The following is a 17,720-nucleotide window of genomic DNA, read 5'->3' as shown; positions in this document are numbered from 1 at the left end:
AGAAACGGGAAATGTTAAGTGGTCAATGTCAATGTACTGGAGTAAGCAACGTTTTGAATGTGTTGTTTCTCTTTACGGTACGTGCCCACGATCAGGACCTGCTGCATCCTGGACGCGACGGGTTCTGACCTGTGGGGCCACGAGTCGCCTCCGCAGGAGAACACAGCAACCTGTGCCCATGATCAGGGTTTGCGGCGCTGCGCTCTCTTGCTTGTGTTCTCCTTACGGAGGACGCTTGCGACCGCAGTAAACAATTGACATGCCTGCAGCTCGGAAAGCAGCACCCAAGGTCAGTTTTTGCTGCTGGCCGCACACGTACAGTGGGCATGGGATTTCTAGAAATCCTATACACTGTGCTTGTACTGTGTAAAACAGCGTTTTGGACGCAGCAAAAATACGCTACATCCAAAATGCTGCAAACACTGATTCTGGGCACACAACCTAATACCATACAAACCACTAAATTAGACTGCAAATGAATGAAAAATAGTTGAAGAATAATTTACGAAGATATATCGATTGTTATATGCTACAACAAAAGGATTAGTTATGACTGCCTTAAAGGGAAGGTGTCGTCCAAAAAAAAAAAATTCAATAACTGAAAAAATGTAAAGTATTAATGTTCTAATGTTTTGTTTAAATATTATTATTTGTTTTTAAATGAGCAAAATATAAAAAAAAATAAAAAGTGTGACATTTTCCACTCTTAAACACTAAGGGGTGCAGCTTCTGAAATCCTACTGTTGAACTATTGTAGAACTAGCTCACATTACCACTGCAGTAATAGTGGGCAGAATCTGCTCTCCTGTGTGTGATGTCACCTCCCCCTCCCGATCTGGGTGTTTCCAAAATGATAAGGGAAGATGAAGTTTAAGATCATAGTGCGGAGCCATTTTGTTGGTGACCGCAAAGTGATCCTAATGTCTAAAATGTCACCAAGGACCGCTGCATAGTGCTCCCCACATAGCGCTGTGCACGCCCTGTACCAGCAATGCTCTGCTGCACGCACGCCCACCTGCAATGCTCTGCCACATGCACGCCCACCCGCAATCCTCTGCCGCACGCATGCCCGCAATACCCTGCCTCATGCACGCCCATAATGCTCTGCCATACGCATGCCTGCAATGCTGTGCTGCATGCACGTCCACCCGCAATGCTTTGCTGCATGCACGCCCGCCCGCAATACTCTGCCACACACCCTCCCGCAATGCTCTGTCGCACACATGACCGCATTGCTCTGCTGCATGCACACACACCCACAATGCTCTGCCGCACGCACGTCCGCAATGCTCTGCTGCACGCACGCCCGGAATACTCTGCTGCACACACGCCCGTGTATACCTCCCTACTGTATACCGCGCTCCTCAGTATACTGTGCTGCTCAGTATACTGTGCTCCGCTGTATTCCGCTGTATACTGCGCTCCTCATTATACTGTTGTGTCGCCCTGGGCAAGCCAGGGGTCACAGGTCACAACACCACCACACCCCACACCCCAGGTAGGCACATCTAAGCTGAACCAAAAATCCTTGTTGCCTTCTTCCAGGAGTCTGATGATGCAAACCAGGGGGTGGGCCAGGCGGTTGGCTCCGCCCACCGAGGAGCTCACAGCTCTGGAGGCAGGAAGTACCAGGCAGTCCAGTGAGGGACATGAACGAGTGAACAGAGAGTAGCCCGGGGAGGGCAAGAGTAAACAACGGAGTTGAGTGAGGAGCAGATAAGAGAAGTAAAAGAGGAGGAAAGAAGAGTAGTAAAGGAGGAAAGCAAGAAGTGGTGACAGAGCAGAGAGTGTGCAAAGCCTGAGAGCCCAGCTGTGTGTAGGGCTAGAACAGCAAGGTCAGCGACGGCGGTGACTGTCCAGAGGGGGACCGTTTGGAAGTTCCTGGAAGGACCCCGTTGGCTGTGTGCCCGGTGGTCTGGAGCAGTGTTCCGAAGGACAGTCAGCACCAGGGCAGGGGCCTCTCGGACACCGGCAAGTCTAGGAGTCGCCCAATTTGCCGAATCCGTCAGTGAAGGGGACGTAGATCCCCCAACAAAGAAGACCCGATTGAAGGCAACAGCCCAACCCGTACAACAGAGGCACCGCCACCGCCAGGGCACCAGTCTCTGAGGGCCAGCGCCTGCGGGCAAAGTGTAGTGCTCCTCCGGCCCAGCTTGAAGCCGGGGAGCGGGTTACCGGTGGGGACCCATCGCAACCAACCGTACATACAGGTGCAAGGAAGAGGGACATTACCGTCACCTACCGGGGAAGCAAAGCAGCCGTCTGTGGGACCGTCCTACCAGCCATTTGGTCTACCGTACAAACTGTGTCCGTGTCTCAGGCTGAGTGAGTACCACAGTGCCGCAAGGCACAGCGCCGTCCCCGCGTCCCTACGCCCACCAAGCCCCGCACCTCCCAAGCCATCACCGGGCCCCGGGATCACCAACCCCTACCCACGGAGGGGCGACACAACACCTGGCTGCTTCCCATCACCATCCCCGGGATCCCCGCATTAAGCAGCGGTGGTGCTACACATCACCACAACCGTGGGTGGCGTCACGGACATTATCCCAACATCCCAAACTACCCCCTTTCACTCACGGGCGAGGAGTGCCGCTCGAGGAAGGCCCCCGGGATCCGGCCTACGGCTCGAGCCACCACCGAGCAGTCGGACCCGAGCAGAAGGGGTGAGCGCGGTGTGCTGACACCCTCCTCCCCGCCCGCGACAACTTGGCGTCACGAACAGGATCCTACCGCTCTGCCGTCTGGTAGAGGTGCGCCTTGTTACCGCCGGAGGTATCCGGCAGAAAAATTGCAGAAGCCGCCATCTTTGGCGCGAAAAGTTCCCGCTCGAGCGTCTTCTCGAGCAGTAGAGGCGCGAAGGCCAAAACTCCGCCCCGAGAGAGGAGGGGCCGGAAAGAGCTAAGGGGGACGCGATGGCGGCTGGACGCATGTAGCTGCGGCTATAAGAGCAGGGACGCCAGGACTCTGCAAACATCCCGTTCCTGGAAGAAAGACAGAAAGCCATCATGTGGATGCCGTCCCGCGACACCGTACCCCCCGCGCCTGGAACCGCGGCGTGGGTGGAGATCCGAACCGCGCAGCTCTATCAAAGGCTGCAGGTCAGGATGCAGCTCCTCATGGAGGAGTGGGAGGCCGACATGGCGGACGTTGTAGCCACCGTGCGGAGACGCGAGGAGGAAGCGGAGAAAGGGAGGGTGAGTGACCCACGTTCCGACGCCCTTGAGGGGCCGGTCATCGCGGCTGTGGGGCCCGGTCCAAGCCCTCTCCCTTCGCTGCCTCCCTCGCCACCCGTCCCGGAGGCCGTGACCCCGCCACTAGGCCTGCTACCACCGCAACCGGTAGCAGTACCCAGCGTCCCCGCCCAAGCGGGCCGACCTGTAACCGGAGCCCGCGGCACACCGGAGGTGTTACCGTGGAAGACGCCGAAAGTGGAACCGGAGGCATCCCGAGAAAAACTCCCCGAGCCGGAGCCGATGACCCGTTCCGAGCCGAAGGCCCGGCAGCGGAAAGCCCCTATGCCCATCCCCCACACCTCGGCTGAGGTAGCGCCGGGTTGTAGCTGCAAGGCAGCGCCCAAGGCCAAGACACCGCGGGACATGCCACCCGTAGTCCTGACAGTGGGTAATGTCCAGGATGTCCCGCGGGGCCCGACCCGTGCGCCGGCGCTGGCGGCAGCGCCGTACTGGGATAGGGAGCCGATACCGCTGGGCCTGGAGATCGCCGAGAGGGAGCGGAAGAAGGCCGAACTGGTGGCCAGAGCGATCCGGGAGAAAGAGCATCTCCGGCAGGCAACCTCCCGTGCCCGAGGACCGTTGTACGTGGGGCAGGTGAGGCGGTTTGATGTCCGCCGGGGCTATGGGTTCATCTACGAGCCGGGCCTGGAGGCCGAAGTTTTTGTAGCCCGGCGGGATGTGAATGCCCACCTGCCCGAGGAGCATCCCGGCCGTAATCTGATGCCGGGTGATATTGTCCAGTACACTCGGTTCTTTGGGGAGCGAGGGTGGTTTGCGCTGGACGCTAGATTGAAGGGCAGCCCAGAGGCCCTAGCAAGCGCCGCGCCCCCTTCCTTGGAAGGAGCCCTGGAGCCTGGAAGTCCGGAGTAGGGCAATGGAGGCCCGCAGCACCGTCCCCGTTGGGACCACCACCTTGTTGATGTTTGTTTGAAAAAGTTGAAAATGATAAGATGATTACCGAAGAAGTTACCTGATTGTTGTTGATTTGCAACCGGCTGGAGCCGGCACCGTTTACAATGCATGGGAACTATCCATGGACAAGCCCGTGAACTCTGCAGGGCAACCACAAACGTTAGTGGCTTGTAAATATGTTGGTTACCGACCGTTACCGTTTTCCGCAATGCCACCTCCGGAGAGGCAGGTTGGAGGGAGGGCCCTGAGCAGAGCAGGCTGGGGCCCAGCCACCAAAGGAACCGGTGGCTACCCTCTGGAGGGAAGGACAGATCCCGCTCGGGTACTGTGTGCTGGACTGTGGGTCAAGGGGTGCTGCCTGGGTTTTAGGGGCAGCATCAGGGCCAGGTTACTTGGGTGGGAGAGAGCGGAAAACCGTAACCGTAAACCGTTGAAACGTTTAAGTAAATGTGCCTCCCGTCTTGGGAAGAAGTTATTAAAAATGTTATTTATGTTTGTTTAACCTTGTTACCCCTTTTTCAGAAAATAAAACCGGTGTAGGACGGCAGCCCGCGGACGGTCTGCATTTTGCTAAGGGGGAATGTGTCGCCCTGGGCAAGCCAGGGGTCACAGGTCACAACACCACCACACCCCACACCCCAGGTAGGCACATCTAAGCTGAACCAAAAATCCTTGTTGCCTTCTTCCAGGAGTCTGATGATGCACACCAGGGGGTGGGCCAGGCGGTTGGCTCCGCCCACCGAGGAGCTCACAGCTCTGGAGGCAGGAAGTACCAGGCAGTCCAGTGAGGGACATGAACGAGTGAACAGAGAGTAGCCCGGGGAGGGCAAGAGTAAACAACGGAGTTGAGTGAGGAGCAGATAAGAGAAGTAAAAGAGGAGGAAAGAAGAGTAGTAAAGGAGGAAAGCAAGAAGTGGTGACAGAGCAGAGAGTGTGCAAAGCCTGAGAGCCCAGCTGTGTGTAGGGCTAGAACAGCAAGGTCAGCGACGGCGGTGACTGTCCGGAGGGGGACCGTTTGGAAGTTCCTGGAAGGACCCCGTTGGCTGTGTGCCCGGTGGTCTGGAGCAGTGTTCCGAAGGACAGTCAGCACCAGGGCAGGGGCCTCTCGGACCCCGGCAAGGCTAGGAGTCGCCCAATTTGCCGAATCCGTCAGTGAAGGGGACGTAGATCCCCCAACAAAGAAGACCCGATTGAAGGCAACAGCCCAACCCGTACAACAGAGGCACCGCCACCGCCAGGGCACCAGTCTCTGAGGGCCAGCGCCTGCGGGCAAAGTGTAGTGCTCCTCCGGCCCAGCTTGAGGCCGGGGAGCGGGTTACCGGTGGGGACCCATCGCAACCAACCGTACATACAGGTGCAAGGAAGAGGGACATTACCGTCACCTACCGGGGAAGCAAAGCAGCCGTCTGTGGGACCGTCCTACCAGCCGTTTGGTCTACCGTACAAACTGTGTCCGTGTCTCAGGCTGAGTGAGTACCACAGTGCCGCAAGGCACAGCGCTATCCCCGCGTCCCTGCGCCCACCAAACCCTGCACCTCCCAAGCCATCACCGGGCCCCGGGATCACCAACCCCTACCCACGGAGGGGCGACACAACACCTGGCTGCTTCCCATCACCATCCCCGGGATCCCCGCATTAAGCAGCGGTGGTGCTACACATCACCACAACCGTGGGTGGCGTCACGGACATTATCCCAACATCCCAAACTACCCCCTTTCACTCACGGGCGAGGAGTGCCGCTCGAGGAAGGCCCCCGGGATCCGGCCTACGGCTCGAGCCACCACCGAGCAGTCGGACCCGAGCAGAAGGGGTGAGCGCGGTGTGCTGACACCCTCCTCCCCGCCCGCGACACTGTGCTCTGCCGAGCTGAGGAGTGGAAGTCTGAGGTGAGCATACGATAGCAAGGAAAGCAGTGGGGGAAGAGGGGAGGGTAGCGGCGGCGGGGAGGAGGGGGAGGGGGATGGGAGTGGCGGCGGGGAGAGTGGGGCGAGGGTAAAAGCAGTGGGGAGAGCAGAGGTGGGGGTGAGGGTAGTGGGGGGAGGGTAACAGCGGTGGGGAGAGCAGCGGTTAGGGGGAAGGTAGCGGCGACCCGACACCGGTACTCACACATCCCGAACAGGTGACAGGGGTAAAAGTGCAGCACACAGCATACGCTGTGAGCTCCACAAAGATGGCGGTGATCACCTCCCTCTGCTGTGATCTGGACAGCCCAGGGGCACGTTCATCTAACAGCAGAAGCAGTGTCAGTGTTAGAGAATAGGGTCGTAGCGCAACAACTGTCTCTTATGCACAGGGCACTGCTGTATTTGAGGTAACTGTCGTTACACACAGCAAATTCAAGATGGCAGCCCCCAGTGTTTCAGTAAAACTAGAATTAAATAAAAACTAAATAAACAGTGAATTTAATTTTGTATTAAAAATACTTGATTTCGTAATCACTATTATTAATACAAAAATAAAAAAATGTGACACCTTTCCTTTAAAGCATAACCGTTGTTTTAATTTTTGTTTCCTAAATCAATAGTACACATTAAAATAAGCAACTTTGTAATAGATCTTATCAGAGAAATCTGCTTCTTTCTCTGCCAGAATTGATCAGTCATTATCAAAATTCTCCATTCTGAGGTCATATCTGTATTCAGTGAAGACTTTGGACACCTGGATCCACGCGGTTTGACCGCTGCTGGGGCGGTACACCTCCACTCAACAATTCATGATATAATTAAAAAAACTATTATTTTTTATAGGGTCTTATAGCCATAACTTCTCAGTGTTTGTTTCTATGTGAAATACATCTCTGAGGAGTCATCGGAGAACATTAGTCATATGAGCAAGTTACCTTCACATGTCTTTGGGTCATCATTCTGCGCAGATATGGAGCCAAATGCAAAACAAAGCAGCAAACACAGCACTGGTAGCTGGGCCATGACCGCTCTGTAAAGAGATACACAGAATGCCATAGAAGAGTCAATACAACATAGCAACAATTACAATAATATAACAATACGTTTATGAGAAAAACTAAGTCCACCCTTTTTCATTCTATCATTTTCCTTATCAAGAGATAATAAATAAAGCATCAGATCCATTGGAGGTCTTAAAATTAGAAAAATGCAACCTCAGATGAACAGAACACATTAGAAATTACACAGTGTCATTATATACTGTATTTACAAAAACTAGGTTAAAATGAAGAAACAGAATGAAAAATTAAGAACACCTGAATTAAAGACACGTGAATTGATACTTTGTAAAACCATCTTTAAATAGCAATAATTTGAAATAATCATTTTCTGGAGTTTCGGACCACTCTTCAGCAAATGTTGCTTAATTTAATTGAGCTTTGTGGACATTCGTTTGTGCACATCTCTTTTACGGTCCCAACACAACATTTCTATTGTGTTGAAGTTAGGACTTTAAGGCTATGTGCACATGTTACAGATTTGGTTGCAGACATTCTACAACCAGATCTGCATCTCCTGGCAGGAAAAACGCAGCTGCAAAAACAAAACATGTGCACATAGTCTAACTTGGTCATTGGAACACTTTGATTCTTTTCTTTTTCAACCATTTTGTTGTAGATTTGTGATTGTGTAGCACCCACGGGGCAGGGGTTAAGTTACTTGTCACCGGGCCGGTGTTGTCGGGTCTGGGATGACACGGGTGGCCCTGCCCGGGTTCATGGCCCCGAAGTGTACAATAAAAGGTGAAGCTAGGTTTCAGGGAGGATGATGGAGGCGGTAGTGGCCGTTGGTGCCGAAGCGCGGGGCGACGGCGCTGGCAAAGAAGGAGTGACACAGAAGTTGAAGTTCCAGGTCTTTTACTCACAGTTCGTGGGCTGACCGGAGGCGCTGATCTCTGCTGTGATGGGCTCCAGCCGATCCTGGATAAGTCGAAGGTCAGAACCAGCGCAGTAGTCTGTGGGCCCTTCCTTCTTGTTCTTGCGCTTTTTAGTGTGGATTCCCGTGACCTGAAGTGCTTGGGGACCCCTGTTTAGTGTTAAAGTTCCTGTCCCGTGTGCAGGTGGTGCGGATCTGCTGTAGGGCCTGACTGTAAGCACAACTCCGGACTCTATGTGCCACTGTTCTCTGGGAACTTGTGGTGGCCAGAGGGACATGGAATCCCCCTGTCCAGCAGATTCTGGTGGTCCAACGTAGAGTATGTTCCACCCTAGGGCTCTGCACCCTGCACTGCGCCGGTTCTAAGGGAGCAATGAAGCTCTCCCCTCGGCAACCGTGTTTCTCCTTTGTCCCACAGGAGCTATCGGTCAGCCAGCTCCTTCACTTTCATCTCCTGCTCTTTCCAGTCTGCCCGGTCCTAATTGTGGAAGCTCTGAAGCACTCTCCACAGCGACCATGTTGTTCTGAGTCTCAGACTAGTATAAGGTAAAAACTGTGTGTTCTCTCACTTCCCCTGTGCTGACCCCACCTTCCGGATGACTCACTGTTGGAAGGGACAAACCCGTTGTTATGGGGACCACCTTTAGCCCAGTTCCAGCGGGAAAACACCTGATCTGTGTGTGTTGTGTAAGTGAACACCGGTGGTTAACCTCTTCCTTACCCGGGATGAGTATTGAACCTTAAGTCAGATGGAATACCCTGTGGCGACTGAAGCCTCAGGGGCGTCACATTTGCAGTTGCCCACTTTCGAACAAGCTTCAGCTTTTGGACATATAAACTCACATTGGACTCTAGAATACTTTGATATAAAGAGGAACACAGGAGATCATGGTTGATTCAATAACAGCACAGGTTACGTGGCTGCAAAGTAAGTCCTGATCTTCATGTCTCCACCATTGGGCTTGACAGTTGGTATGAAGTGTTCGTGTTGATATATTGTGCTTGGTTATCACCAAAAGTCACTTAGGGTATTCTTACCAAACATCTCATCTTCAGTCTTATCTGTCCAAAACACATTGTTCCAGAATTCTTCAAATTGGTTCAGATGCGATCTTGCAAACTTTAGCTGCCATGTCCTTTTTAGAAAGATGAAGCTTTCTCCTAGCCACACTTCCAAACAAGCCATAATCGTTCATCTTTTTCTAATGGTAATGTCATGAACTTGACTAAAGGCCCCGTCACATGCTACGATATATCTAACCATATGTCGTCGGGGTCACGGAATTCGTGACGCATATCCGTCATCATTAGAGATGTCGTAGTGTGTGACACTTCCGAACGACTGTTAACGAGCAAAAATACTCACCTTATCATTGCTCGTTGACACGTCGTTCATTTTCATAATGTCGTTCCTCCTTCTGCGCGCCGGTTGTTCGTCGTTCCTGAGGCATCACATATCGCTACGTGTGACACCCCGGGAACGACGAACAGCTTACCTGCGTCCCGCCGGCAATGAAGAAGGAAGGAGGTGGGCGGGATGTTACGTCCCGCTCATCTACGCCCCTCCGCTTCTATTAGGTGGACGCTGTGTGACGTCGCTGTGATGCCAAACGTCCCTCCCCCTTCAGGAAGAGGATGTTCGCCACCCACAGCGACGTCGTGAGGGAGGTAAGTACGTGTGACGGGGGTTAACGACATTGTGCGCCACGGGCAACAAATTGCCCGTGACGCACAAATGACGGGGGCGGGTGCGATCGTTCACGCGATCGCACAATATATCGAAGCGTGTGATGGGGCCTTTAGGCCTTTACAGTCTGAGCTGTAGCTCTTGTTTTTTTTGCAGTTTCTCTGAGCGTTTACCTGTCTGACCTTGGGGAGAAGTTTCTTAGAAGTCCACACATTGGAAAATTGTCAACTGTCTTAAATGTTTTCAATTTGTGAATAATCTTTCTCACTGTAGAATGATTATCTCCAAATTGTTTGGAGTTGGCCTTTTAACCCTTCCCAGATTGAGGGGCCACAATAACTGCATATCTAACATCATTGTGCATGTGTTTCCTCCTTGGCATTGATTCTCCAGACCAGCACACTGACAAAACTTCTGCTTTTATATTGGTGGTCACACTTGCTGATGAATTAATCAAGAAAATTAGGTTAGTAGCACCTAACTACTACTTACCTTCTACATTCCTTTAAAAGCAGTAAAGATGTACTTAATTTTTTAAATACTGCTCCTGCGTTTTTGCCTAGTTTTTGTTAAATAAATTAAAAAAAAACGGTATAATTTTTAATGTTTTGTTGTCCATTGTAGGTTGTATTTACTTCATTTTAAGACCTTCTATAGGACCAGGTGTATTTTATTTTATTATGTCCTGATATGTTAAACCACACAACATATATAGGGGGTACTGAGTTTTTCTCATGACTTTACACAGACGTTTATATATTCCAGTATTGTGCGATATCATTACTCTTTTTTAAATATTGATTACAATGAGAAAAAAAGTGGCTTGGAAACTGCACAGAAACCACAGCAATGGCTTCTCATAGAGGAATTTCTAGGGACATTTCATTAGAATAATTTTCCCACCAGAATGGTATATTGTTAGAATATGCCATCTAATCACTTATTGATCTGTGGGATCCAACTGATGCTCCCAATAATCCTCTGAATGAATGGGCCTCAGTGTGCTAGTTAAGCACTGCTAAACCTTCACAGATTTCCCGATTAAAGTTTGTTTTTCATTTACCGACTGTGCAGGAAACTGCAACAAAGTTATGGTCACTTGAATGGAGATGAGCACATCACAGTTGCAGCCAATTACTGAGTAGAGTTGCTGAGCTGAGTGTTTGGTTGTAGCGGTAAAGTAACGCCGGCGTTCCTGCACCAACCAGCAGGGATGCTGACTTATTCATCACCCTGGCCTCCCAGCTGTTCCTTCTACTTCTATGCCCCTGTAGCAACCAGCTCCCAGGGCCTGCATACATCACATGGGTTTCCTGGTTGCACGTTTATGGAGTGAGAACTCCCCGTTTTGTAAATGGGCAGTGCGCGTACTCCTGAAGTGTCTCCAGCCTATTGTTGAGAGGCAACAAGTATTTAAAGCACCCTCACCTATTGTAAGGTGCCTGTGCAATGTTTATCTCTTGTAGCCAGTGTGCCTTTTGGCTATGAGCTCATTGTCTGGTCCATGGACCCTGTTCCAGATTCGGTACTTTCCCGTATGCCTGAACCACTTCTGATAATGAACCCGAAACTGTCCAAGTGCCTGAATCTGTTCCAGTACCCCAGAACCCGCCTGTGTTCCTGAATCCATTCATGTGTCCTGTTACCTGCCTGTGTTTCTGAATCTGTTCCTTAATCCATTCCTGTGTCTCCTGGTATCTGCTTGATCGCTGAAGCTGTTCCTGAATTTATTCCTGTGTCCCGATACCTGCGTGTGTTCTTGAATCCTGTCCTGTGTCCCAGCACCTGCATGTGTTCCAGAATCTGTTCCTGTAGTTCCTTTGTCCCGGTACCTGCCTGTGTTCTTGAATCTGTTCCTGTGTCCCGGTACTGGCCTGTTTTCTTAAATCTTTGCCTGAATCTATTCCTGTGTCTTGGTACCTGCCTGTGTTCCTGAATCTGTTCCTGAAACCGTTCCTGTGTCTCGGTACCTATGTTCCTGATTCTGTTTCTGATCCGTTCCTGTGTCATCATACCTGCCTGTGGTCGTTAATCCATCTTCTTTGAACCAGAACCTATCCTGCCTATATCAGCCATCCTATGTGTACCTGGACCTGTACCTGTCCAGTCTGTATCAGCCGTTCTGTCTGTATCTGCACGAGCACCCACCCTGTCGGTGATGCTGTTCCTGTCCCACTGTGGCTGTGATTCCATCTCGCCTGTTGCTATTTGGGTCAGCTCCTGCAAATCCAGATACTGCCTTGGAATGGTATTCGGGGGCTACCTGCAACACAAGTATATCTCACCACCAGAGACTCTAGAGAAGACCAGGTAGCCACTTAGTCATGCCCCTCCAGGCTAAGCTTGAGGTCCGTGGTCCAGTGGATCCACACACCCATGTCGTCCGCAGCCTTGGCCATAAGAGGTAATATGTACTCATGAAATCAGTGCAGCCTATAAATAATCATAAGAAGCTGCAATGGAGAGGAGGTGGTGGACCTGGGGAGGGTGAGATCATTATTTTAACCAATCAATCTCCAAAGGATTGAAAAACATTGTGTCAAAACACCCCTCCAACTTATAGACAAAACAAGGTGGTAGGGAATAAATGAGGGACTTTTTATGGACAATGTATTGAGGGCCAGATTTCAAACTGGATCACCCCTATAAGGGCGGAATAGTTATATTGTATTTGGGCACAGAACTTTCTTCACAGTGAAATAGGAAGAACGGAAATATATATAACGACCTTGTTGCGCTACCACCGTAGTCCTCTAATACCTTTTCTGCCCCCATTCAAGCTCTAGAGAGAGGTCTAGTAAGACCAGCCATGACTACATATGTATATTTTATATTTAGCACCACGTGGAATAAGAATTCCTTATTTATTACCAGTAAATAGTAAATTACCTTTTAGGATTCCACTCCTCATTTATGATGGCACTATATGTTAATTAGCAAGTGCATTAACACAAAATTTGAAGCTCATACATGATGTTTCTGGTATTGTAATAATGATACTTAGATATAAATGTGTTCCTCTGGTTCATAATAAACATTCACAATAAATGCATAATTAAACTACCAAGTGCTCTCTTTTTTAATCTTTCTGCTGCAATTCCTCTGATTCTTAATACCCCTTCCTAAAATAGCTGCCATCTGTTCAGACTACTCTGTGCACAGTATGCTTCTGTAGTCAGACACTCCCCTATGATCCATCTATGAGTGAAGGGGCTGGGGGCGGATGATGGTGAATTGAAGAGGTACCTGGCAATTGGAGGAACCATACCAGAGGGATTTAAAGAGGTGGTTCACTACTCTGCAGTAATGAAAACATCTCTGTAAAACTGATAGGGAAGGCTTTTTCTAAATACCTTGATCCGCCAATTCTGCCTGGGAGCGGCGCTATCGCGCTCCACTCATCCCCATGAAGTGACCCCCCGGGCTCCGTGACCTCTGGGATCCAGTGATGTCACGTCAACATCCAGTTGACCTTACATCACCGGTCCCATTCTTCTTGTGTGACTGGGCTATGGATGGTGTTTCACCGCTCATCACAGCCCAGCGTCACAGCCCAGCATCGCTCCTGCTTGCAGCACTCTGCAGTGAAGGAGAGTGCACACAACATGCTGTGTTGTGATGCTGGGCTGTGATAAGCGGGGAAATGCCGCCCACAGCTCAGTCCCCCAGGGAGTCTGGCGCCGGCCACAGTGGCGTCAGGTCAACTGGAAGTAAAAGTGACATCGCCGGATCCAAATGGTCATGGAACCCCAGGGGTTACTCTTCATAAGGATGAGTGGACCGCAGTAGCGCCGCTCACAGGTAGAATTGGCTGATTAAGGTATTTAGAAAAAGCCTCCCCTATCAGTTTTACAGGGATGTGGTCACTACTGCAAAGTAGTGACCCACCCCTTTAATGTAAGGCCACCAGGTATTTTTGCTATGCATTGTGTTAGGCTAGGGTCACACAACCATATTCTCTTCCTATGAGAAAAATGGTCTGATTGTGCTGATTAGACTGATCAGAGGTGGAGAAAAAACATTTCTCTATCTTCTCCACTATGTCCGTCCGTGAAAATGGGGCCACACTAGCACTAACACAGAGTATCATAGAATAACATGGTTATGAGTGCTATCCATGAAAACATGGAAAACACTAGTCCAATTTATACAGTCAAATTCATGTACCCTTATCATAAACCTGTTGCCTCTGCTGCTAATAGTTACAGACTACAAACATTGTGTAGTCTGATCCTGTAATCATTTATTACACTTTACTACTGCCTACAGATTAACAATAGGCAGCCAAAGGAGAATGGGGTAACCTATGAGTCCGAGATCAGACCACACACCAGGTTTGTTTGTAGTCTGTTCCCATGGCGATGAATATGTCTGTGTAGGTTCTGTTTACACAAAATATAAAACTATTTTAATTAAGATGTATTGAAGCAATGCAAAGCATTTGCAAAGGTGGAAATAACTTTTAATGAACTACAATACTCTTAGCATGTGTCTACAATATCAGATTGGTGGGGTGCGGGTGGGGTGCCGACCATTGGATGCCTACTCATCTGATGACCTATTTTGGCTTCCAACTGCAAGCAGAAGTACGCAATATACGGATTTGAAACACCACAGCACTGCACGGTGTGTAGTGGACGTTCTAAGGTACTGCAGCTCAACTCCCATTCACTTCAATGGATGCTGACCTTAGAACGGCCAATGCACCTTGGATGAAAGCTGTGAACGTTAAATTCCATACACTGTGCTCATTCACCTTTCATAGATCCAAGTATTAACTGATTGGTGGAGGACTAATACTGGGCAACCCACCAATGGATGAATGGATAAGTCATCAATTCCATAGTTGTGGATAACCCCTTTAAGTACTGTATTTTATAGCCTCATAGTCTAACTATTGGGCTACTATTCTCCATTGAGCAAGAGGTCGTCCAGAAAAATAGGGCTCGTAATCTAGAGACAACATTTACTTCTAGGTTATGGTTAGAAAATAAAGTAAATAATAACAGGAAAGTTAATCCCAGAGGAAATGTGGCAACTAGTTACTGTAGGTATATGGGGTATTGCCATGTTGTGTCACCATATAAAAATACAGCGGCCATAATAAAATGACATCAGCCATTGGACCATGAGCCCAGCCCATTCTGATCTCTGGTTGGCTGCGTAATGATATGATCAGCTATAAGTGGCTGCTCATAACATTCATCATATACATTATGTAGCATATATGTATAAGGTATAGCAATATAGGAACATGCTTATAGAAAACAATACAAGCAATATCTACAGAAATGGTTACAGCCCAGTTGTGTCTTTTGATATAAAGCAATCCAAGGGCTATTACAGTCTGACAACCTATAGACAATTTGTTGCATATGTCGTAATCCAGATGTCCTAATCTAAGGCTCATCAGCTCCTCTGGGATTACAATTGTCAATATGACCTGGGACTTGTAGTACCTCAACAGCTAGACAGCCACAGGTCACTGACATTATGTTACAGTATTTGGAATTACAGATTATCAATAATATTAAATCTTGTATAATAATCACATCTGCCATTCATGGAGAAACATTGAAGCCCTTGTGCTGTACCAGTCTGAAAAAATGGCAATAATTGTATTATATCAATCCTATCATGTATAATAATTGAGAATTTAACGTCTAATAAACAATATTTGGAGGATAGGACTGAAAGTGGGCACAATATTATCCCAAATTTTACTAGTATGTTTAGGTGTTTAGGTCTGGTCTATATAGGATGCAAAATTATATACAAACTAACACCCAAAATTAAAAAAAAAATAAAAAAATACAACTTTGCTCTGGACCTTATATTCTCTAAATTACTGTCATTCTTTTTGCAATACAGAAAAAATGTCTTCCTTTTGTTCTACATATATAGAAATTCTCAGATTCAACCTACAAGGACCATTGATTGTGATAATCATCAAATCCATTGGACCAAAAAAGGATCAGAGTTTTTTTTTAAAGATCAAAAGTTCCGGCATGTAATCTATGATGGTCAGAGGGTCTATGTGACTGCAATGGAAGTTATTTCCCCGAAACTTAGATACTCAATCCAAAATCCACATATTTCTACCCAACTTATTTGTGATTTTTTTATTCTGTTAACCATAAGCATAAGACAACCCACTATTACAATGTAGGGGCTGATCGCTGCTACTGATTTTTGATGTCCCAAAGCTAAATCCTACATTCTACATAAAATATTCAAATTCTTACCTGAAAGGTAGTAAGAAAGCAACACAGCGACTGTTTTCTATGCTGTCAGTTGCTGGCTGGACCTGTGCATTCTCTGTAATAACAGAGAAGCTGGTGCTTGAGATGGGACCTTCTTCTCAGGACAGAAAAGTTTTCTTCCTACACCCAAGCGCCTTCTATCTGCAATTTTTTTTCTTCTAAGTTTGGGTCAGCCCCTTGGAGTCCCTGCAAATTATATGGAATTGTCATGCCAGCACTTTACCACAGAGTGGCGCTGTGGATCCACTAAAGGGTGTGGAAGTCTCCAATGCTTCATCCTAACGGAATGCGTGTGATCTACTACAAGTAAAATATATCTTTGTACCGTGTTAGCCAGTAGAGATAAAAAAATTGTTTAAAAGAACAGAGAGTCCTCAGTGGTTGATACCTTTTAATGGCTAACTGAAAAGATGGTAATAATTCGAAAGCTTGCAATTATTACCATCTTTTCAGTTAGCCATTAAAAGGTATCAACCACTGAGGACTCTCTGTTCTTTTAAACAATTTTTTTGTGATCTACTACACTTTTTCCAACTAATCGGTTTTTTGTTCTTTTTTTTTCATGAGAAAAATCACAACGTTATAGCACAATTAATTAATTTCCTGTAGACTAAAGAACAAAAATGACAAAATACTGGACTGATTCTTTGGTTGGAGGTTGGTAGGACTAGAAGTCACAATATGTCCTGGTCTCTGAGTTGCTATTTATCAATTCTAATGATTTCTTCCAGCTTTTTTTTTGTCTTGAGACAATTCTAGTCTGATTCCATGTGGTAAATTAGAGAATATAGTAAAATATCTACACTATAAGGACCAAAATATACGGGCTCACCGCATAATCACTGAGTTCAGGTTTCCCACTTAGTCCCATTGTTCCCAGTGTAGAACATCCGGCCCCTCGCCATGTCGGCTGCCTTCACTAACGTGACAGAATGATGTTCCCCGAGCCCCTCAGGAGGGGAACACATGGCATTACTATATACTATGTGTTTCACTGCTGAAGGGGTTAGTCTTGTGTTTGCCAGGTATACCCCTTTTCTGTATGTCTGTTTCCCGCTTCTTTTTTCCCGCCATTAATCTCCATGCCCTGAGTAAGTTGCCCAGGGCATGGTGATTGGCTAACTTTGGACCACTTGCAGTGCGTTGCTGGGGGAGATTTACTAATCTCTCCCAACGACGGGCTGTGATTGGTAATGTTTATTTGTAATTCTGCTGCAGAATAAGATAAAAGGTGAGTGGCGCTGGCAGTCTGTGTCTGTCAGCGCTGCTTACATGAAGCTGCCCATCAGCCATCCCGTTAATTACTGTATTTTTCGCTTTGTAAGATACACTTTTCCCCCCCAAACTGGGGGTAAAATGGGGGTATATCTTGTGTCGCGGGCGGGGAGGACGCCGCCGCTGCTGCGCTCTCGCTAACGCTCGGGTCCGGCGCTGCTGCGGCTGCTGCTTCTGCTCGGTGGCTCGAGCGGTGGGCCGGATCCGGGGACTCGAGCGGCGCTCCTCGCCCGTGAGTGAAAGGGGTTTGGGGGATTTTGTCCGTGACGCCACCCACGGGTCGTGGTGAAGATGGGCACCACCGCTGCTGGTGACGGGGATCCCGGGAGCGATGGTAGGGAGCAGCTGGGATGTTGTTTTCCCCCTCTGTGGGTAGGGGTCGGTGGTCCTGGGGCCCGATGATGAGACGGGGAGGCAGGGTTGGTGAGGTGCAGGGTTGCAGGGACAGCGCGGCGCGGTGCCGGATGGCACGGGTGTACTCACTCAGCAAGAGATGCAAAAAGTCCTT

At 48.8% G+C, this 17,720-nt stretch overlaps 1 protein-coding gene across 2 annotated transcripts in view; it reads right to left on the bottom strand.

Moving 5' to 3' along the window:
- Window positions 1-16,094, bottom strand: part of COL6A2 (collagen type VI alpha 2 chain) — a 58,489-nt gene extending 42,395 nt beyond the window's left edge. The window contains exons 1-2 of one of the 2 annotated variants that reach the window (XM_075317429.1): window positions 15,920-16,094; window positions 6,988-7,082 (exon numbers count right to left, since the gene is read on the bottom strand). In XM_075317429.1, coding sequence (XP_075173544.1) covers window positions 6,988-7,075 — 88 coding nt within the window. In that variant the 5' untranslated portion in view covers window positions 7,076-7,082; window positions 15,920-16,094. The remainder of the gene's footprint in view (window positions 1-6,987; window positions 7,083-15,919) is intronic. The other variant, XM_075317428.1, reaches the window with a different exon arrangement.
- Between the last annotated feature and the right edge of the window lie 1,626 nt (window positions 16,095-17,720).

This window comes from Anomaloglossus baeobatrachus, chromosome 7 (genome assembly GCF_048569485.1).
Source record: "Anomaloglossus baeobatrachus isolate aAnoBae1 chromosome 7, aAnoBae1.hap1, whole genome shotgun sequence".
Lineage (NCBI taxonomy): Eukaryota > Metazoa > Chordata > Amphibia > Anura > Aromobatidae > Anomaloglossus > Anomaloglossus baeobatrachus.
This window is presented reverse-complemented; position numbering and strand designations above follow the sequence as displayed.